The 23,540-nt window shown below is 39.0% G+C and overlaps 1 protein-coding gene across 3 annotated transcripts in view; it reads right to left on the minus strand.

The window, feature by feature from the left end:
- LOC149303174 (neurexin-1-like) overlaps positions 1 to 23,540 on the minus strand; it is a 619,545-nt gene that overhangs the window by 308,694 nt on the left and 287,311 nt on the right. For 2 of the 3 annotated variants that reach the window (XM_089481601.1, XM_089481600.1), the window contains 3 exons: positions 14,640 to 14,843; positions 12,670 to 12,696; positions 1,550 to 1,672 (listed from right to left, as the gene is read on the minus strand). In XM_089481601.1, the coding sequence (XP_089337727.1) occupies positions 1,550 to 1,672; positions 12,670 to 12,696; positions 14,640 to 14,843 (354 nt within the window). The remainder of the gene's footprint in view (positions 1 to 1,549; positions 1,673 to 12,669; positions 12,697 to 14,639; positions 14,844 to 23,540) is intronic. The other variant, XM_089481603.1, reaches the window with a different exon arrangement.

Genomic DNA, 23,540 nt, shown 5'->3' on the forward strand with positions numbered 1-23,540 from the left:
GTGCAGATGGGATGAATATTTTTTCATCTTTTTGACAACACTGGATGGTCACTAAAAGTTAACTGAATTTCAAAAAGGTTGAGCCGTTTGAGTGACAAGCACGGAGACAGAGATTTTCACTGTCCTCTTCCTGGCAACAGAAACGTGAATAGATGGACTTGATCCCCCTATTTATTGGTTCAATGTAACCCCCTCCCAGGGATGGAGGAAGTAGAAGAGGCACATAATGACATCCATGCCTCTCCAAAGGGTTAATATCGATGTAACTCCCATCCCAATGCTCAGGGGTTACGGGCATTGAGGGGCATACATTTCCTGGCCCCTTCATCCCACTGTGCACAGAATGGAAGGTTAGGTGGAGGTGTTGGATTAGGGAGGGGGAAACAGTAGGCTGTATGTTAACGAGATATGAAAAGCATAAAAACACCTGGTAGTCAGGGGGTGCAGCCAAAAAGTATTTAATTATTTACACCATCTGCTGTCAGAGTGGTTTGGTCTGTTCTTTCTGTCTAACTAGTCTCCTCCCCTTTTGTCTGGCAGCTGCTCCTTCATAGTCACAGAGTCCCTGCCTGTGCAGACACACAGTTTGCAGGCTACAGACACAAGGTAGTTTACTTCAAACATGTATTGCAGCTAGGGTTAGTTAATACTCCAGCTGTTGATACTGCATGACTCTCAGCCAGTCTGGTATGTCAAGCATCAACTGGATTGGTACTGTAGCTACTGTGCAATGCACATCCCATGAATCTCAGCCATCCACTTGATTGGCTGAACATTATGAGAAATGTAATAACAGCACTTTGAGTGGCAAATGTTAGCCACAACTGCTGCAAAACTGCTAAGTGTGCTATTTTGACTCCAAGCCTTTATGTCCCTTTTTTAACTACCCTCTAACTGCCCTCTTTTTTCTTATACCTCAGAATGTTCATTGAATGTTCGAGATATGGGGTTGGTGAGGGGGATATCCCCCCCCTGGAAAAAATCCTGCAAATGCCCATACTCCCATGGGACATTTTTTTATATTTTAAATTCCCCAACCCAGTGAACAGTGTATGGGGATAAGAAGGGTATAAGTAGACTTTATACCACCTGAGGTTACTTATTGCATGGCCCCCCATTTCTTACAATATTTATGTCATCTTATTATTACTGTCTGTTGAGGGCACAAGGGACATCTCCTCACATCCCCCTGTGAATGGAAGGTGAAATATCAATTTGCGATTTTCAAGCAACTAATGGGTTAAGTGCGAAGGCTCCACATTTTTGCGGAAACACTTCAGGAGGCTAAGTTAACGGAGTTGATGCCAGGGAGAAGCGGAAGATGAAAGAAGGAGCTGAGGAATAGGAGACAGGGACACAGAAGTGGTCCATGGAGAAGATATAGATACATTGAGGGATAGGATGATAGTTAATTAGAGTGTGAGAGAGAGTGAGAGTCTGAGAGAGAGTGTAAGAGACCATGAGAGAGCATGAATGAGAGTGACAACACATGGAATTTGAATGTTTAATGTGCACATAAAGCTAGTAAAAGATAGCACAGAATACATACCTGTCATTCCTTGTTGATCATCCACCATTAATTTTAAACTCTTTCCTCGTCGGATGACACGTACTGTGTGCCATTCATTATCATTGAGGTTATAGCCAGCATAAAGTGTTTCTGGACCTTTGCCTGTTGGATATTCCAAAATAGTCATTATAGAATCTTGACATCAAATCAAATCAATCAAATGAGTCTTTCATACAATGAGAAAGATAGCCAGCGCTACTACTACTCGAGTAACACTGATTATAAGAAAAGTCTGACTGATTACCAGTTAATTTTATTTTAGGATTTATTATCTTAAACATAAATAGGCACAATCAAGCATTGTATGCATATCTTACATTATTTAAAAACTTATTGATATGTGGTGCATCAGCATTTTTTATGCTTTGAAATACCTGAACTATAGCATTTTGTCTCCATAACTCAAATACCACCAAATTACCTTTTGCATGTTGATTGAGTTCAAAATCTGTTCTTTAAACCAAAAAGGTGGAAGAAAAGGCTTTTCAATAAAAAATACAAGAGAAGGGGCAGCTAGTTATTGTGTAGTATAAATTGAACCAGACAAACCTGTGAGACAGACAGTCTCTGTGTAGATCTTAAAATAATCAGAAATGGAAGGAGAGTAAATATTTTAGCTAGTTTAGCTCTAACTTGGTCTTGTCCTCTCAGGAAAAGCCAGACTGCCCATAGGGATGCACCGAAATGAAAATTCCGGACCAAAACCGAAAATTCAGGATACACTTGGCCGAAAATGACCCCCCCCAACACCTTTAAACTAAATGACACCATGTATATTACCGTATTTTCTCGATTATAAGACAACCCTGATTATAAGACGACCCCCCAAATCTGAACATTAATTTAGGGAAAAAAGAAAAAGCCTGAATATAAGACGACCCTATAGGAAAAAAGGTTTACCAGTAAATGTTAATTCATCTAAACTATTTTTTTTTAATAAAAGCTATGATTGAGAAAAATATTTTGGTTTTATTTCCTTCTATTTTCCAACCTGCCCCCAGTTATGCACATCTGCCCCAGAAATGCCTTATACCCCCTATATGCCACTGTGCCCCATGAAATGACTATCATATACCACCTATGTGCCACTCTGCCTCCAGAAATGCCTTATACCCCTATATGCCACTCTGGCATTTAGAGGGTTAAAAGGCATATTATGGGGAAGAGTGGCATATAGGGAGGTTTAAGGCATTCAGGAGGCAGAGTGGCGTATAGAGGGTTAAAAAGGCATTTCTGGAGGCAGAGTGGCATTAAGGGGGTTAAAAGGCATTTCACAGAGCACTCTGCCTCCAGAAATGCCTTATGCCCCCCATTTAACACTCTCTCCCCCTCCCTCCTCCAAACTTACCGGTGCTTCTGACTTCCCTGTCATGTAGCCGAGGCAGCGTGTAGATCCCACGCACTTACGCTGCAGCTGGAAGGAGGCGTGGCTAGCAGCGGGGGTTGTCTGCGTCCAGAGATCAGAGTTCCCCGCACCGGTACGGTCCCCTGCAGCTGCGGGGGATCTGGATCATAGTCGTCTCATAGTCAGACCTATTTGAGGTCTGATTATAAGACGACCCCGATTATAAGACGAGGGGTATTTTTCAGAGCATTTGCAAATATCGAGCAAATACGGTAAATACTTTACATATATATCACTAACAGCAATAATCTAACACCCAGGCAAACAGTACATGCTGAAACCTGGGCATGATAGGAGTGTGATTGCTATTAACAATCATATATATGTAAAATAGGAATCACACTCCTATCATGCACAAGCAACCAATACATGTTGAAACCTGACTAGCTGCCCCCTTGTGTATTGATGCTGCCAGCATAGATAAAATGCTGTTCTGCAGGATGTGGTCTGCACATCACTTGCAGCTTCCCTGTGCCATGCCCCACTTACACATCCATGCTATCACACACTTATTCATTCATTTACTCATTCATTTACTCATTCACAGATACTCATGTATTACCTCATTCACATATACTCATTCAATTCCTCATTCACAGATACTCATTCATTCCCTTATTCACAGATACTCATTCTTTCCTTCAATCACACATACTCGTTCATACACCCTCCCCCACCATCTTACCTGAACTGCAGATTTCCTGCTGCCGCTCACAGACTTCTGCAACACACAGGTAAGCAGCAGCAGTTGCCCTCCGCTCCTGGATGAAGGTAGATTATTTTCGGCATTTTTCCGATATTGCCATTTTCGCCTGATATGTTAACTTAAAATTAACTGGGTGGTTTTTTTTTAAAAAAGGGGTTCCCCAGGACCTCCAATTAACCACATGGGGAATTGTGCATGGAGGGTAATAAAAGTACCTATGAGGTATATTAGCCTAAATACTCCTCCCCATTCCCTGTGATGCAAATGAGCTGGTTAAATAATATCAAGATAAGACCCTAGCCTTAACTATGTGGGTGGTTCACTTCCCTGCCTATTGGGATCAGAGAGTGAAACATGTATCAAATCCCCTTTGGAAGGGCACAGACTTCTTTCTGTTCCTGTCTGATGGAGGGGTTATATAATAACTATTATCAGAGAATACATAAAAAACCCTACTTACCCTCTTCTACCCCTAATAGGGAGATGGGGTACATGTAAGCACCCTTGGGTGTTTACCAGGGGGATTAGAGAGGGGATATATAGACTAATATAATCCAACAGGAACTTTCCTCCACTCCGCTCTGCAGGAGGTTGGGAAAGACGGGGTAATTGTTGCCCTTTTGTTGGCTGTAGTGATGAGAGTTGGATTTTAGCCAACTTGTCGAGATTTGCTGCTGTTAGATTGCAAGCAGGAGCTCTTTAGTGAATAGACTTTCACATGTAGCACACTAGAATACAAACTAGCATACACACACTCACTATAGTAGATACACATGCTCACACTAACACACAGACTCAAATTAGTACACTCACTCTAAAACACACTTAAGCACATTCCCGCCAGCTTTAACCAGCCCTGTTTGAAAGAAATTTCAAACCGCCTGAGAGGCATGTGCCCCCTGGGCCAGCCCCCTAGTTTGGAGATTAAACTCCTGTCTCATTTTGCTTCCCCTAAGCTTGCTTCCAGTAAAATAGGGTAAAGTAGGGTATCTAAGTATATTTCCTAAAAAAATACCAATCAACACCACTTGTAAAAGGCCACAGCTGTACATGGAAGTATGCAAGTTAAAGGTCCTTTTGACCATTGGAAACTCAGCTCACATGTATTTTACTTGACTTGGCAAAGGCATTCTTAAAGAAGCAGGGGGAGAAAGAAACCCACAGAGGTCATTTTCTAACTCAGTTAACTAAAGAAGGCCTCATTGTAATCCATGTACAATATTTTTTTTGAGTTGATAACCACTTCCCCATGGGATCTTTTTCTGCTTATACTCTCAAATTGGTGACTGTATTGGGAAAACATAGTTTTGTAGATTGTTGTGATATAAGAATATAATGAATAATCAAGTATATGTATGTTCATGTTGCTATTTTTATGAATTTGTTGGAATTTAAATGTTTGGAATATTTCATATTCCGAGATCTGGTCTAGAAGTCAAAGACAAAGCTTTATTTTGTGTTACATTTCTTTCATTCCAAGCTGTTGAGCACTACACAAGAGAAAATGTATTATCCCAACTATATTTTAAATAATCTAAGTTGTACATGTTAATACTTAATTCCTAGTGAACAGCAAGAGACTTCTTGGTAACCTGAAATAATTCCTGTTTCTCTTATTTACCTACAGCTAATAGTTATTAAGAAACTCCTCTATTACACCTAGTTTATCCACCATGTAAGGGTTAATGTCAAAAGCTATATTTTACTGTACTTACAGGGTTACATTTGACACCATTGCATTCTGGTGATGGTCAAATTCCAAATACAGCAAATATACCAAATATACCATGCACACCACATCAGAAGCGCAATAGCACCGCCAGCATTTATTAAGACAGCAACCATTCCAGGCTACCTGCCCTTTCTCAATGAACATTTTTGTTATTACAAATGCATATCTGATGTTTGTTTTGTGTGGAATGCTTGTTCTGTTTGGAATCTAAAGAGGTTCCCATTCAGGATCCTAAGTAGTACTGCAAAAAAAAAAAAAAAAAAGAAAACATACATGTACACAAGCCATGTCCTCTTGACTTGGAACAAGGTTAATGAGCCAGGAACCCGTGTGAAGTGGAAATGTTTGAATCGTTTACAGGCTATGGAATCGGATATTAGCTTTTGTATTTTCAAAAGCTCACTCTGGGACATACTTCCCTCTAGTGCTCTAGATAATGATCTGTCTTTACACATTCCTTTGTAGCCACCCAGCTGGCATCATCATGGACATTGCCACTTTTTATAGAATCTCATAAGGAGTGAAAACACACTTATTAAATTAAACAAAACATGTTTTTCTCTTCCTATGGGTCTCACCATATAACCCCACAGTTTGCTATCAATGAATATAATAAATATCATTTAGGATTGATTAAAGTGGTTATAATTCCTAAATGGACTCTAAGCCATAATTTATTGCTGACAGAGTGCGTAGCAGGGCTAAAATAAATCAAATGTTCTAGCTGGAACATATTATATTTCATCAAAGAATAGTATAATCAAGTAACAGAAGGGTTTATAGCGTTTTCATTTTTCTGCTATGGCAGGAATCAAGTTAATATATTTAATGATTGAGTACTCCAAGACCTACCCATTGAAATGCCTATAAGTTCCTTCTGGGAAATCATCCACTTTTACTGTATAGTTTTGTAAGATCTACTCAATGATACATTATGGATACTGATGTTCTATATAGGATTTAGAAAATGGTGGATCTACAATGTATAATGTACATGAGAACACAAAAAAAAACAAGTTGAAACCATCTCAAATGTCTCATTTACTTTTTTCATTCATCTTTCTGAATCGTTCACATCTTTTGTGACTGCTTGGTCAATGGTCAGCCCCAATTCAGCTCATACTACACAACTGCCAGCTGACCCATGCCTGCCATCTTTTACTAGGTTATATGGTTTCAGATTTTCATAAAGATAAGGGAGCAAATACAAGAAACGGAAATACCAAATAACCTAGTGTTACGATGAACACAACTTGGAGAAGAAGTACCAAAAAGAACCGAAGAAATCATAAACTAGTGTCATGCAGATAAGCTTGTAGAATTTCAGCAATAGTTCTTTCCCTCATAATGTTTAAATGATCCTAGCTTTGAAAAGAAGAGTCCTATATTTGATTACTAAAAAACAATCATTTTGTTTTATGAATAATGAAACAAATCAGTCTCAGCTGGTGAAAAGCGAACATCACTTTAAATTTGCCGCAACTGCAAAAAAGGTGACTGAAAGTGTCCATTTTCTCATTGTAGAAATAATTTGCAAGTTATGTACCTTGAAATCTGAAGTTTGATTGTGCCTAATTATGTCAAGTAAGCAAGTAATCTAAATGTAAAATAAATAAATATATTGCACTAATGCTTATTTTCATAACATTAGTCTGGCATTTTTTAAACACAATTAACAATTAAAATATCAATCGATAACCTTCAAAATGTAATATCAAATTCTAGGTAGTTAACAGTAAAAAAAATAAAGAAAGGAAATTTGGACTGTGAGATTATTATTTTTTTTGTTTTACTTACAATGGACAGATTGATAAAACAAGAATTAGGCACAAATATATTGAATAAGGTAAATTTGCAAGAATTGGGCAATATTATATTATGTATGCTGTAAAAATGTAAAATCGATTAAATAGCAATCTAAAATATTTGCATAAACATTGCTTTGGTAACATAAAAATATAATTTGTTAGTGTAAAAATGTCATATTTTCAACATATGATAAAAATAGATATATTCTTAAGTTTTAAACATTACTGCCTTAAATATTAGAATACCAAAAAATAAGAAAATATTTTTCAGTGATTGATTTTTTTCACATTCTTCAATGAAAGTATTTGGAAATCTTGTCCATTTGCGATACTGTAAAATAAACATGAATGAGACAACACAATATTAGCATACTTTAAATAAAATATAGTACTGATGATGTAATTCAATTCATCACAGTTCACAAAATTTCAACTAAAGTTCCTAATTACCCTAGCAATACTTGTCAGCATGGTTAGGACCCCAAATGAAAGTTATCTTGAATGCCTTCATTTTATACATTTTTCCTTTGTTTCACATTATCTTCCTTTTAAAGTACCATTTGTTATTTATTTTAAGAGCCAGAATTACTCATGTAACAGAACCTGTTGTTCTGTTACAACAGGTTCTGCTCTCAGGCTCCCAGTTGGACAACCCTGAAACAAAATAGGTATTGATAATTGATTTATGATGGTTTTACAGAAAAAAAGATAATATCATTTTTAACGAAAATACAATAGTAATATAACATATTTAAAATGTATATATGTATATATATATATATATATATATATATATATATATGATCTTATAATTAGAAGCACACAGATTTAAAGTATCTGATGAAACCTACAGTTTATAGGCCAAACCTATTGACAGTATTTAGATATAGCCATAGGTGTATTTACATAGGGAGTTGCCTAGGTCTGATCCAGGGATGCACCTCCAGCTGCCTGCTCTCTGAGCTTGAATGTGCATGTATAAGTCTATGTAAGCATAAATGTGCATGTATAAGTATGTGTTAACATGAATCGGTATGCAAAAGCATTTGTATGTTTGTACAAGTATGAATGTATTAAAGTGCTTGTGTGTTAGTATAAATGTGTGCGAGCATAGATGTGTATGTGTGTTTGTATGTGAGCATGTATGTGTAAGTAATGTGAGATGGAGTGTGTTATAATGGTTGTGTAAGTGTTTGTGTTATCATTGGTGTTTAAGCATTAATGTATATAAGTGGTGTGCGAGACAGTGTGCGTTAGAATGAGTGTGTACATGTGTGTGAAAATGAGTAAGTGTAATGTAAGCAGGTGTATGCGTGTATAAGTATGTTTACGTGTGTGCACCAGAGTGCAAGGGGCAAAGCACAAGACAAGCAGTTTGGGGAAAATGACAGCACAGATAAGCTGTTTGGGGCAAGGATAACACAGCAGAGTGTTTGGGGGTTAGGATGGCACTGATAAGCTGCTTGGGAACAAAGGTGGCATTCACAAGCTGTTTGGGGGCAAAGGTGACACTGTGGGACATGTTTGGTGAAGTTTGGGGACCCAGGGCAATTTTCATACTCAGGCCCAGCAGTTTCTAGTTATGCCCCTTTTTGTGTCCTTACTAGACTTGGGCACCAGCCAAGTCTTTGTGTTTGTCTTCGTGAAAAAAAACCTTCTTATTGCACAAATATTCACCCGTTTCTGTGTTCTTTTCGGGCGAATAAATGTATAAGTGTTTGTTTTAGCACGGGTTAATGTAACAATACACAGCAGCTTTGGCACAAGGATTTTAAAGTTGAAGGTCTGTATGAGGGACTCTATTGGCAAAGCGCAGGCCAAGGTACACCTAGGAGCAACTGCCTGGGAAGACTAATGGCTTTGGTGTCATGAGTTAAAGGTCCATAAGAGTGACTCTATTGGTCGCCAACAGGGTGCCCTTCAATGGTTGATGCCAGGTGAGCCCCGTATGGACCTTTAACTCCTGATGCTGAAACTTGGCATGGGGAGGCTCCAGAAGTTAAAAGCAAGCTGCCCTTCATTGGTTAATGCCAGAGGACCTCAGTGACCAATAGAGTTGCTCATATGGACCTTTAACTCCTAATGCCAAAATTTGGACTGGGCAGGCTCCAGGAGGTAAAGGTCCGTACTTGGGACTCTACTGGTTGCCGGCAGGGGCCTCCTGTGGCATCAACCAATGAAGGGCAGTTACGGATTCCCGTTAAACCCCTGAGATGCTACGTAGACAAGGTAGGCTAGAGGCAGGGACTTCTATGGGGGAAGGAACCAGGTGAATTAGCTAGGAGATATAAACGAAGACGAACACAAAGATTCTGTTGTGCTTCTTCGTATTTGTGAATGTTTATCTGCCGTCATATTCGTTTTTTTGGTATGTGGTTTGAACAAGGAAAACACAACATTTGTGTTCGTTTTCATGTTCTCACGAATACACAAGTCTAGTCTTTACTATCCCTCCAACTAACAGATAACGCTTGTTGCATTAATAGATCAGACAACTTAGCAACTGGGAATATTAATATACCCCCTTGGATATAAACAGAAGCCAATTAATACCCAGATTAGAACCCAGAAAAATATTCAGTTAAAAGCAGTGTTTTAATTTTGAATAACTGGATTTCCTCATTTTGAGATTTTCTTGATTGCCTCGTACCCAGAGAAAGGTATAATTAAAATTCTATATTTACCTGCAATGTATAGAGGGCACTGTCAAGTAGCAATAATAATGAAGCATTTATGAGCTGATAATGATGAGCTGTGGAGTATTTAACGTTTAATAATCATTTTGTGAGTTAAAGGGGAATAGGACTATAACACTACAAGTAAATGATCGTTGATTTTAATAGAAAGTAAATGGCTTAAAGGGAAGCAAAACAAACACATGTACAAACTTTTTACTTTCCACTCTCTAAATCTTAAAATGGCTCTTGATCCTCAAAGGGATTTTTCACATTATTGGGGTTGTTTTATTGACATATAAATGAATTGTTTAATAATGTGTTTTCTATAAAGTTATATGTAACAATGACTACAAAAACCTTTACTAAAAAACAAATAGTTTGCATGGATACCTAGTGATGATTTTACTGAAATAAATAATTTGGTCAGAAAAATAAACTTACTTGAAAAAAGAATCCTAGAATTGGCTCGTTATACTTTGGATGAGAGATTAGTAAATTGGACTGATTTTAATTCCTGGTACCAGCAAGAGCTATAGTGATATAGTTTTTTAAATGTGCACAGCTGCTTCAATGGTATTGCTAGGATTTATTGTGGTTTATATAAACAGTTTGTAAGAGAGCTGTCATCAGACTAAACATTTCAACTCACTAAGTTCACCATGCATTTTGAAGGGGTAACCTGGCAAGTTACTCTGGACAGAATGGCTTAATTCATCTTTCTGCTGCAGATAAAATATGATGTCATCTCCACATGCACTTTGTGCCATAGCGTATCCCTACTTAATCATACATGGAAAGAAAAATATTTTACCATATGATCAAATCACATACGAAGTCACCCTACTTACCATGAAGGCAACTCCAATGAATCCAGATAAATAACACAGGTTTCTAAAGCAATTAAACCAACTGTTTAAGAAGAGGGGGCTAATCTAATTTAAAACACTGCTTCAGAAGAAATATGAGCAGGCAACAACTAAAAGGAATACTTCTTTTACTCCAAAAGACAGACACATGCTTTCTCATCATCTCTTCATCACGCTCTCTCACCTCTCTTTTTCTCCCTCTCTCTCCTTCCTTCTCTTTACGTCTCCTCCTCTTCCTCTTCCTCTCTCTCACCTCCCCTACACTCCTTTCTCCACCTCTCCCAACTACAGTGCAACTCAAACATTTCCCTCTTACCTTGTATGTGGAGCCTTTAGGGTTTATTTTTTAAAGCAGGAGTTGGCAGGATGGTTTCAACTCCCCAACTTCACTATTCATTACGAAGGGCAAGCACTAACAAGTCACAAGGCTGAGCTGACCCTGTACAATGTACTTTGAGATAACTACACATTAAACAGGGCCAGCCATGCTCTTTCTGCAGCAGAAACTCACTGGGGCTGGCCCTTCATAATGTATAGTAAAGTCAGAAAGCTGAAGCACCGCTCTCCTGTCACGCTGCCCCTAGTACCGCCAGGTCACAAAAGGCACCAAAGACCATGGCGGTCTAGTTTCAATTGGTTAACCACAGGTTTAAGACCATACCTTGTAATATCTGCTGGAAAATAAACTAGGTTATAATCAGACAAAGAGAATCAGTTGCCATCAGGTGTCATTGACTACAGTTCTGATGGCTGAGCATGATGGGGGTTCAGCAGTTGAGGACCTGAAGTGCTACATGCTGCTTTTTCCTACTAGCCGACAAAATAATGGGACTTCCTATCAGGTTAACATTTATTTTGGTTTCTATTAATCTTCTTTAACTTCTGTAAGAAAAGAGCTTTTACTTGCACAATTTTTTTTTTACTCAAATTCCTCTTTGCGGTATTTATTCACACAGAGGAGACTATAAAACCTTTTATGTGCTTCACTTTTGTAAATCAAAGTCAGCCTCTAGAAAGGCCAGATTCTTGGTTGAGACGTATAACACAATTCAGGAGCCCATTATGTTAAAATAAAATCACAGTCCATATTGCCTTTCTAACTGAATAAACGTATCACTCAGAACTCTGCGAGGCTATGTATCTAGTATATGTGTTAAAAAAAAGAGAAATTGTTCTAAAACCGATTTTGAAATAGGAAAGTTTTGGATGTAAAAAATCAGGTATATAACATTCACCTAGACCAGTGTTTCTCAATACAGTGAAAAAGACTTTGTGAACAATTAGGTGGATTTACATTTCTGGTTATGGGTAATATGTAATAAAATTAACAGATTGTATTAAGGTTTGGGTAGGGCATGGATGGGCAATATTTACATTAATTTCCTTCATCTTTTCCATCTACAGCATCCATTAGATGTTGCGATCTAGGTACCTGCCTTGTTGGCGGAGCTAGAACCAGGAGTTGGACCTAGATGAGGATCTAGCTATAAGTATAAAATTGTATATCATCCATGAGACAATCAAAATGACTCTAATTCTAGCCGTGTTTTAAGTGAAGTGCAGTAATTCCTGATACACAAACACATCGTTTTATCTATTCATCTATATATAGTATATGTTTTACTAAGATATGTCTGTGTGGACAGCTAGGGTTATATGTTGCTGTATATGTTACACAGATGTGCAATCTAAGACTGGGAAACACTGGTCTAGATCATGTTTTATAAGAAAAAGAATTTTTTGACATCCAATACAATGTTAAGAGTTAGGAACTGCAAATAATATTACTAGATATCTTCAATAAAACAGATGTATTCATTTTATAGACATAATATAATTGACTTATATTTTACAACTAATTAAAGTAAAAAGAAAACTGTTGAAAATGTTGAATAGGCACTTACTGGAGTTACAGTTAATCCTGATACAGTCTAGATAGGGAAGAATAGATGAGAAATGAAAATTTATCCTTCAAGGTATTAGCTGCAGACAACCAATAATATTACAGCCCACCCTTCCGGGGACAGACACATGCACAATTGGCCAATTTGAGCGATCTTAAAATTCTTACTTATAGACACAGGAGTAAATGCATCAAACATTAGAATGGCCACTTTAAACAGTGCCGCATGGAACAAAAACCTAAGAGAAAAATATTATGTACCGATCAAAGATGTAGGATCTAGAACGGCAGCAACATTTCCCCATCTGTGCAAGAACAGGTAGTCACTGAGAAATTAAAGAGAATGTGTTCCGTCACAATGGGGTCCAGTGCACACCAACTAGGATCGGGCATCTTGGACAGAGAAGATCTACCTCAAAAGCTTAAATGAAAGTATAGAACTGGTGCAGTTAATGAAGAGGGCATAAGCAAGTTATCTAATCTGACGATTTAGACTTTAATTACTATCTAATAACGAGATACGAGCCAAACGATTTCTATCAACATAGGGTTAGGGCACCACTGACAGGCCCAGAATTTTCTTTTTGTTATTTTTTTCTTCTGTTATTTTTTATTATAATAAGAACAATCTCCATTGAGAAATATTCATTCTTTACTTTATTTCTCAAGGAAAGAAATGACATATTATATTTAATATTATTGCTGCACCAAAATAAAGAAAAAAGGTAAATAATTCCAAAAGAAAGTTGTGTTACATGACTGTAGGGTGATCAAGAATAGATTAAGAATTATGCAGCCTGTACGTACTTTCAAAAGTAATTCCGCAACAAGGCTGTAATAGTAATGAGCATTCAAAATAAACTATTTTTGTGCCTTTGAGGAGTACATACATGCTAAAACTTAGATTTTATTCCATACAGCAGAGTTTGTCATGTGTCGTCAACCGCATCAGAAAAGTGGTGGCAAACAGTTTGGGATCAAAACGTGCACATCTCTTGTCACAGAATACATTGATGGGGCGTCATAGTTGATGTTGTTTTAGGAATTAGCCTATATCGGCCACTAGAGGGCACCAGAGCCATACGTAAGGAATATCTTTTTAAACACTTTTTTTTTGCTCTCATTCTCATCTGTGTTGCAGTGTAGTGGATTTATACATTTTCTTTACACAATAGAAATATTGTATCTTTTTGATTCCCATTTAGTGATTTTTTTCCAATAGCAGTTTAAATGTGCCGAACATTTAGTTTTGCCTACTAATAGTCACCCCATGTGATGCAGGCATATTTAAAGTAAACCATTATAGTAGTTATTCATGACAACAAGTATTTGATTAAATGTGTCTTTAAATGAAAATTCTTTTAATGCCTCTGTTTTTGTAAATAGAGCTCTTGTATTCTAAGCTTTCTTAATGCAAAGATGAACAACTTGGGTGCCAAAGCCACTTGTATAGTCATTGGGTAAATATTATGGGTCACCAAGGCATCTTTTCTGTGGCCACCAAGACAATTATTCTGTGAAAGAGGTTGTGTGGATTATGCTCACCAGACTGTTTGCTAAGGGCCGCAGACCTTGGTCATTGAAGGGTTATGTGCACTATGGGTACAAAAAATGCAATCAAAAAAACTTAAAACCAAGGATTTTTAGTGTAAATAAAAACTTTGTTTCAAAAGAGAAGCATACATTCTTTAAATCTGAAGGGGATACTTATCTAAAATGGATGCCACATGTTTCATTTAAGGGTGACATTAGAATAAAATGCTACTTTGGATGAAAAAGATAATTATCTTCTCTTTTTCAACAAAAAAATTGTAAAAAAAAATGTAATGCAAGCAAATAAATAAACACAATGTATGAAAGTAAAAACAAATACAAATCTAAAAAAAAATATTTTAAAAAAGGCAAGCAAAACAACAAATATAAAAGTCTGATAAAAATAAAAATGGGTCGATTCATGTTGGGGAATGTTACCTAGATTGACCGTAAGTTTCACGCGTCCTGCGTCCAGTTCTAAACGTAGAGTATCTGCAGAGTCTCTCGACGTGGTGGCCATTAAAATGCCATATGCACGTTGAGACCTGAAGCGCAAGGAAACATCTTCTGCTTCTGTGTGCATAACCAGAGGGAGCTGTATCTTCATAAACATTCCTCCATCGTAGCTTAAAATTGTAGCCTCTGAAAAAAAGATTATAGGAATCGTTGTTGTTTCTTTGACAAAATATATTACAGCTGCTCTGTGGTATTTAAGTCTACTGTCTATTTCAAATGCCATGGGGATTTCATGTGTTTTTATGCATTTTTTATAATTACATTGAAATAATTGCTGTAAGTGTATTATTACTAGACTTGGGCACCAGGGGGCTCTTCGTTTTCGTCTTCGTGCTCGTCTTCGGCAAAAAAAACAACTTCGTATTCCGCGAATATTCACCTGGTCCTGTCTTCTCTTCGGGCGAATATTCACGGACATTCTTCGTGTTCGGGTTTTCTTTGTTTTCCCCGGTTAAGGGGTTAAAACGGAGTTAAAGCCGCTCTGGCGCCAGGAGTTTAAATGTCCGTATGAGCAACTCTATTGGTCGTCAGCAGGGGGCTCGTCTGCCATTGGTTGATGGTAGACGAGCACCCTGCTGGCGACCAATAGGGTCGCTCGTTCAGACTGTTAAACTCCTGGTGCCGTAATTGTCCGGCAGATCCCGCTGGTCTCCCTGTTCTATCATTTATTAACTGATAGAACAGGGAGACCAGTGGGATGTGCCGGGTAAGTTGCAGCATTGGGGTTTTAAAAGTCTGCACGAGCCACTCTGTTGGCCGCTTGTGCAGACTTTTAAAACCCCAATGCTGCAACTTACCCGGCACATCCCACTGGTCTCCCTCCCTGTTCAATTAATTAAATGTCCGTACGAGCGAACAATAAAGTCGCTTGTACGGGTAAGTTGCCGGGTAAGTTGCAGCATTGGGGTTTTAAAACCTCAATGCTGCAACTTACCCTGCCGATGCCACTGGTCTCCCTCCCTGTTCAATTAGTTAAAGACCAGTGGCATCTGCAGGGCAAGTTGCAGCATTGGGGTTTTAAAACCTCAATGCTGCAACTTACAGTGCCGATGCCACTGGTCTCCCTCCCTGTTCAATTAGTTAGGGGTTAATTTTTTTTTTTAAAGGGTTAAGGGGCCGTGCAAGTGAGCCTATTGGTCGCTTGCACGGCCCTTTAACCTATGGATTTCCGCTCCCGTTAACCCCTTCGATGCTGTGTTAGATAACGCAGCATCGAAGGGGTTAACGGGAGCGGAAATCCATAGGTTCGCTGGCAGGGGTTACAAAGACCGTGCGAGTGAGCCTATTGGTCACCTGCAGGGTCTTCCTCTGGCATCAACCAATTGGTTGATGCCAGAGGAGGTCCCTGTAGGCGACCAATAAGCTCATTCGCACTGCCCTGTAACCTGTGACGGCGAACCTGCGGATTTCCACTTCCGGGAACTGCCGCGAAGCCGCGAAGACAAGGTAAGTTAGAAGAGGGGGGAGAATGGTAGACGAAGACGAAGACAATCACGAAGATCTTCTGGGTGTGTGTCTTCGTCTTCGCCTACGTTTTACAGCCGCCGTCTTCTCTTCGGCGTGTCTTCGGAACGAACACGAAAACGCACTCTTCGTGTTCGTTTCCATGTTCGCCCGAAGATGAATGCACAAGTCTAATTATTACAGACTTAGCTAAGACATTGTTTATCTAGCAGTGCAAGGCTCTACATAATTTTACTTACTAGGTCTGGCCCTACCATGAGCAAACTGGATGGCTGCACATGGAGGTCACCACTATGAGGTCCTTTCTTACAGTTTTGCTCAAAAGTTTGCATACCCTGGCAGAAATTGTGAAATGTTGACATTGATTTTGAAAACATCCCCACTGTGAAGCATGGTGGTGGCTCTCTGATGTTTTGGGGGTTAGTGAGCTCTAAAGGCACAGGGAATCTTGTGACAAATTGATGGCAAGATGAATGCAGCAAAATACTGGCAGCCGATTTGCATTCTTCCGCACAAAAGCTGCACATGAGATGCTCTTGGAGTTTTGGGCATGACAATGACCCTAAACACAAGGCCAGGTTGACCCTCCAGTGGTTACAGCAGAAAAAGGTGAAGGTTCTGGAGTCGCCATAACAGACCTTCTGACCTTAATATCATCGAGCCACTCTGGAGAAATCTAGCACATGCTGTTCATGCAAGATGACCAAAGACTTTGCATTACCTGGAGGCATTCTGCCATGACGAATGGCTGTGCCGTTCTGTTATTAATTATAGTTAAGTATGAATCCCATAAGAAATAAAAGAAATGTGTTTTGCCTGCTTACTCTTGAAAAATGGTACATATATTGCCATAAAGTAGCACAGTTCTACATGATGTGAACAATCTCAGTGGGAACCTGTGGTTAGGAAGCATCTAGAACCACGCAGAGTTGGACAGAAAGTCTGTGAGTGTTGGTGACATTGACTAAACCCATGAACTTGTAGCTACCAATTCTAGCTCCAAACACAACCTGGCTCTGATTTTCTGGAATTCATTTAGTTGCAGAGTCTTTTGGATACCTAAGGCAACTGGCTAAAGCACGAGATGAATGTAACAGCCTTCATTGCAATGACGCTGCCCTGCAAACTGACGAGAGTATAAGGACACCAAAAAATAATCATTTTTTACTCTACTACAGATTTAGCAGATTTGTATTATTAGGTCTGTTTACTATGGTTTGTCAGTTGAGTTGCAGAGGTAAAGAGATGGACTTGTCAGCACCTGACTTGAGTAAACCCAGGAAGCAGTCTCTTGATAAAAAGTTGAGTTGTGTTGATAATAAAACTACTATGGAGTTGATTGTCAGTCGGGTTTATCATGTGGGTGGGGGGTACCTAAGTCTGTTAGTCTTACTAAGGTTCTGTGTGAATTTGCATCAACCTGTAAGTTACGGTTAAGTTGGAAATCTTTTTTTAACTCAACTTGATATAGTTTGTGTGAATGCATGCTTTTCATAGTAACTTGTTGTGAATAACTGTGTATTTTCAGTGTTTCGGACACCTGGAGTGACTACCTCACGTTAGCACCCAGCTATGTAATACAGAATATCTGGAAAATAATTCAAATTTTCAAGATGAGTGTGAGGTCCAGATGTTCTTTGACATTATAAAAAGATGGATTCCATACCACCATGCTTTTGTTGGCTAGCATTATTTCAGAACTGGATTAAGGTGCCACTGAACCTTAAAATAAGTACTTCATTTAATGTACGGACGCAGTAGGGATGTAGTCAGTATGCTCTGTGCTATGGTAAAGCTTTCCATTGGGCCTGGGGCCCTTGAGCAGCAGCCGTGCACAAGAAAAGTAGCAATACTTTGTGTACTATTATACAAAGAGTCCATGTTTATTAGGTTGATATGATAGAAGTTTATTTAAAGCGCCCTTATAAGAGGTCGTAATCTAAAAACTATAGGGGCAGAGGGTTAGATGTAATGTAGGGATAATTTACTTTACTGAGAGTGTAGTAGCCAAGTGGTACAGTCTCCCAGCAGACATGGTAAAGGTTAATACAGTAAGGGAATTTAAACATGCCCGGGAAAGGCATTTGGCTATCCTAAATCTAATGAGACCAAGGACAGATTAAGGATTCAGTTTTAACAGCAGAAAAAAGTGGCAGACTAGATGGGCCAAATGGTTTCTGCCATCAAGCTCTATGTTTCTATAAGACCTTAAATAGTTAATACCACAAAATTAAACTGCATAAATTACAAAAACAAGCCACATTATAGGTTACTTGAATATGAAAAATGCATGTAAGTCATAATAATGTTTATGGTAATTGTATATTTTATTTTATATATTTAGAACAGCTTTGAAACTTTAGAACTGTAGCCTATATTATATACCTGAGAGAGTCTTTGCCTAAAGATACTTGCATACTGTGATCAACAATGGAAATGAAAGTCACAGCCAAATTATATTGATGTGACATCTGTCATTCCATCTGTTACCTTCAATAAAAAAGAAACCAATGCTACGATTATACTCATGCTTTTTGTTTCATGTATAATCAGGGAAAGATCATAATGTGGAAATAAATCATGCTTACTTTTATGGCAGCAGCGGGATGGAATTATTTATATTTATATATATATTTATATATTACTGTATTTTCCGGCGTATAAGACGACTTTTTAACCCGTGAAAATCTAATTAAAAGTCGGGGGTCGTCTTATACGCCGGGTACTGAAACTTACCGAGCCGGACTGGAGAATCACCTCCCCTGGGCCAATCTTCAGGGCCGCGCCGAGGTAGGTGCAAGATCGTGATCTCCCCAACTAGCCCTGATCAGCGGGCGCCCGATGAGCAGGGCTGGTTGGGGAGATCACGACCTCCCTCTAACTAGCCCAACATTAGGGAGCTCGAGGTCTGGCAGGGTTAGGATACAGATCCCCCACAGCGGTGCAGGGGACCTGCATCTTACTCTCCCGGCACGGGAGGTTGTCTAAGCGCATCGCGGCAGCGGCGATGCGCGTAAACCCCCGCTGCCGGCATGTCTGCTCGGTGTGCTTTAACAATCTCCCTTGCCGGGAATTCCCACGGGGGAGTCCCGGCAAGGGAGATTGTTCAAGCACATTGTGCAGACGTGCCGGCAGCAGAGATTGTTTACGCTCGCCGGTGAACGTCTGTGCGGTAAGCTTTAACAATCCTCCTTACCAGTGCAGTTCTGTATAGAATAGATGTCCCCTGCCGGCCCCGCAAGACACCCGGGACTCCGGGAGTCTGCACTGGTAAGTCGTGATTGGCTGGTTGTTGTATACTGGGTAGAGGGGTAGTCTTATACGGCGAGTATAGCCCAAACTTTATATTTTAACTGGAAAAGTTGGGGGTCATCTTATACGCACAGTCGTCTTATATGCTGGAAAATACGGTATAAATAAATATATAATTATATATATATATATATATATATTACATAAGTTTTGGTGGAATAACATGATGTAAAACCCTTCCACTTAAATTTAAGGGATAGTAGAAGTATTATTAAACACTCATCTACAGACAAACCAGAAAGCTTGTTTTTCCCTCAGAAATCTCATGGTGCTGCCACAACCACAAGGGATTCTGGGTAGGCGCATGCAAATAAGGTCAACAATTATCACCTTTGCCTCTATATCCACTTTATACATGGATCCCTTGAAAGTAATTGCCCGCTGTACAAGACAGCCTTCAGACAAAACTCGGGTAAGAGGTGCAGTAGCCAGATCACCACTCATGGACAGCTGTTTTTTTTTTTGTTTTTTTTTATTATTGAAGCCCCGAGGTTCATGCTTGGCTGTGAAGAAAAACAGAAAAAAGTACCAGTGCCAAACTGCCATAAGGCCACAGTGGACACCAGGTCCCCTTCTTCGTTTTCTTCTGGGGTCGCACTCCCGAAGGATATGCGACCCCTTCCTTCCCTCCTCGGCCATAAGGCCTGCAGGAGGGCCGGATCTTCTTGGCCCCTTCCCACAAGGTTTGGGGCCCTTTGAAATCTTCGTTTGAAGGGGGGGCTGCTCAGAAGAGCTAACTGACTTCCCTCCTCACCACAAAAGCCAGACCTTTTGGGGACCCGGCTCCACTGTGGCTTTTCAGTGTCATGTTCGTGTCCAGTCCTTCAAATCACAGTTTGTATCAATAAACTCAAAATACATAAATATATCAAAATGTAAAAACTCACGTGCGCTATGAAAAAAACATTTGTGCAATCATGTAACAAAACTATATATACAAAAATGCTCCCAGTGGAAGCCCTAGCCTTACCGGCTGGTGTGATAAAAAATTGTCTGTATGCACCGCACACCGAGCCAAAAGGCTGGGGCTAGTGCATACAAAAATAAAAGTGCATGTAGGGGTCCAAGCTGCTAAAAGGTGCTTACCAGCATGTGACATGGGAAAGGGTGCAGTGCGCTTAGAGCCACACTAACACCCGGTGCACAGCACCCAGTCTGGGATAAAGGACTGGGGGCCTAAAAACAACCTCAGGGCTCCATGCTTTGCTAGCCCTAAGGCCAGAGGACCAGTGACAGCCGTTTCATCCTTTATGGGAGCCATCAGCGTAAGGTTGTGATACTGGCTTAATAGTTGAGGCTTGGGGTAGCCAAGAAATACCATTACATAAGTTATGGTGGGTAAAGATGATGGAAAACCCTTCCACTTAAATTTAAGGGATAGTAGAAGTATTATTAAACACTCATCTACAGATTGCTGCAAATTTGGTAAAAAAAGAAAAAAAATATCTCCATTTGTGTAATGTCTTCTAAATTTGCAAACATAATCTTAAAATGAGTCGGCAGCTGGCTGGGATGACTGGATCAGGGGGCCACCTATAATCACCCCAGAAAATATCCCCAATGTGAGAGTCAGCCTGGTGCCTGACTGGGGGGCATGTGCATGAGCTCTATGACTAGACTGGCATTCTAAGTGCATAAAAAAAACCATAATGTGTGTTTAGGGTTTTGTGGAAAGACAAATAGGTTTTTTGCTTAGGGTGCTATTTATTGGCCGAGGACTGGCCCTAAATCTAGCATCCCTTCCAAGAGATTCTAAAGCTCAATATGTTTATTTTCCATAGAATGAATTGACTGAAAACCCATATTAAATTCACTACATGAAAAAAGGCGCAGCAGTGGAGATTGTCTGTTCTCAACTGAACATGTGCAGTGTGGAAACGGTAGGTTCCTCCAAAGGGTTTAGAAAATGGTGCTACAATGTATTTTATATTATTTAAAAACATGTCCTCCTATTAATTGACTAGTAATGGACACAAATGTTTAAAACAGATCATTATAAACACAGCAGCAGTTATTACAAGTGGCACAGATATCAGATAACAGAAAGGCCTTGGGTGCCTGTATTCTACCCCATACTCTGCACTCTACCTGCATCTGGAACTGGAAGAATTTAACCGACGCAGAGAAATCAGCAAGCATTAAAAATGAATAATCAAATGGTCTACCTTCTTCCACACTCGACTCCTCAGCATATTTAGCTATTCAAATATATTTTATTAAGCATTTTTGAAAAATATACAAAAACCTACAGTGTTGCTACATTTTTTTATCTAGATGAGATTGCCTATACAAAAATCTGTATTGCTGTATTAGCTCCAGAGAAGAGAGTCAAAAAAATGTAAAAATGTGTGATACCATTTACTGAACCAGGCCTATAAACAATGGCCTACTAGAAGGTATCACATACTTCTTTGGAGATCCAGGGCTTTGGCTGAATGAGCAATTCCATTAGAAACCTTGAAATCTCACACAAACAAGATCTAACAGCGCCTGACATTGAGTATACCGCGCATGCTTACTGGTAAGCAGGAGAATGCATTCGACCGATGTGTTTCACTGATGCGTGATGAGCTTTATTGTGGTCAAGGTCTGGTTTAAATATCTAGAGGCTATCAACTATTGGATCATGATACTTTTGATGAACATTAACACCAATTAAGACTTAGATGGCTCATTGAATCAAGCCCCCAGTCTGCTTAAAAAGTGAAGCATTTTGGTAGTTATAATTGACTCCACTGGTTCCCTTTTTCCATGGCAAGGATGTCAAATAAACTTTTATTATTTTTTTTCCCTTATAGTGCAATATCATCTCCACCAGCCAATCTTTATCTCACGTCTTTATGATGGCTATTAATGAACACATAACCAGAAATTGCTTGCAAAGAACAGGTCGCAGATTGCTGGAAACATGGCTTCCTGGTTCACTTTATGAATTCTCCTTATGAACTGCAGACAACGACTTAAGACTTACATAGACAGAACTGTCCTTCAGTTTTAATTAAACAATGTGAGGAACGCAACAAAAATGTATCACCTCAGCAGTACCAGGAAAGAACATCTAATTCCTCATCTTTCAACACCTCAGGCTCCAAAATGTAGGTTATAAACTCTATAGGAGCGGAAAGTACTGATTCTGAAATAGTGTATGTCTATGCAGAATAACTATGTTAAGCAGTAAAAGGGTAAATTACGGTAAAGCATTACATATTATATATAAAAATATAATCATAAAACAAAACTTAAAATTGTGCTGTTGCCTTATTTCCTAAAGAGAGACGGGTTTAAAGAGCTGCCATGGCAGGCTAGATGTCCAGAATTTGCGAGGTTAGGGAGCCAAGAAGACTGAGTTTGATTGATGTTTTTTCAGTATTTTGTACCAGAAGGACTGCAGAGATTCTGCATGCCTTGAACTTATGTCACTTTCTGAATTACAAAAAAAGTAATAGGGCACAGCTTCATAATATCTTTAGTTCTAATTACATCTCTCATAGCTAGAAGGAACAAGCAAGAGCTCATGAAAGACGGTTACTCTAGATAATCGTACATAATATGTTATCCTAAAGCAAAAAAACATAAATATGTACTATAGCTTGTAGTCTATCCTAAAATTAGCTCATTTATCAAGCTTTTGAACAGTTTTTAAATCTAGGGGGAAAATCCACAAATATTTTATTAGAACTTCTTGTGAAGATACATAGTGTCTGAGAGAACAGCTAAAGCCGAGTTATTTAGCCATGTCTCGAATTGGATAGGGCAGTCATACTATATGTCAGCATATATGTAGTAAACTGTCTAACCAATATGAGATCTTGGTAACATACATCTGTAATGTCTAACAAAAACATAGAATATGGTGTTAGGTAGGAACCATTAATTTGTCTGATGTAAAGATAGTACCTTTCACCTGTTCCTTGGTCTTGGGCTATGTAGGATAGCCTTATGTTGATACATGATTCTTTAAATTTCTACACCTCTACCACTTCTGGTGGGCTGGTATTCCACTTTCCTACCACTCTCTCAGTGAAAGTGAAACTTCCTTCCATTTCA

The sequence above is a fragment of the Sceloporus occidentalis genome, unplaced genomic scaffold (assembly GCF_023333645.1).
Source record: "Sceloporus occidentalis isolate IW3139 unplaced genomic scaffold, rSceOcc1.0.p SCAF_15, whole genome shotgun sequence".
In the NCBI taxonomy this organism is placed as follows: domain Eukaryota; kingdom Metazoa; phylum Chordata; class Lepidosauria; order Squamata; family Phrynosomatidae; genus Sceloporus; species Sceloporus occidentalis.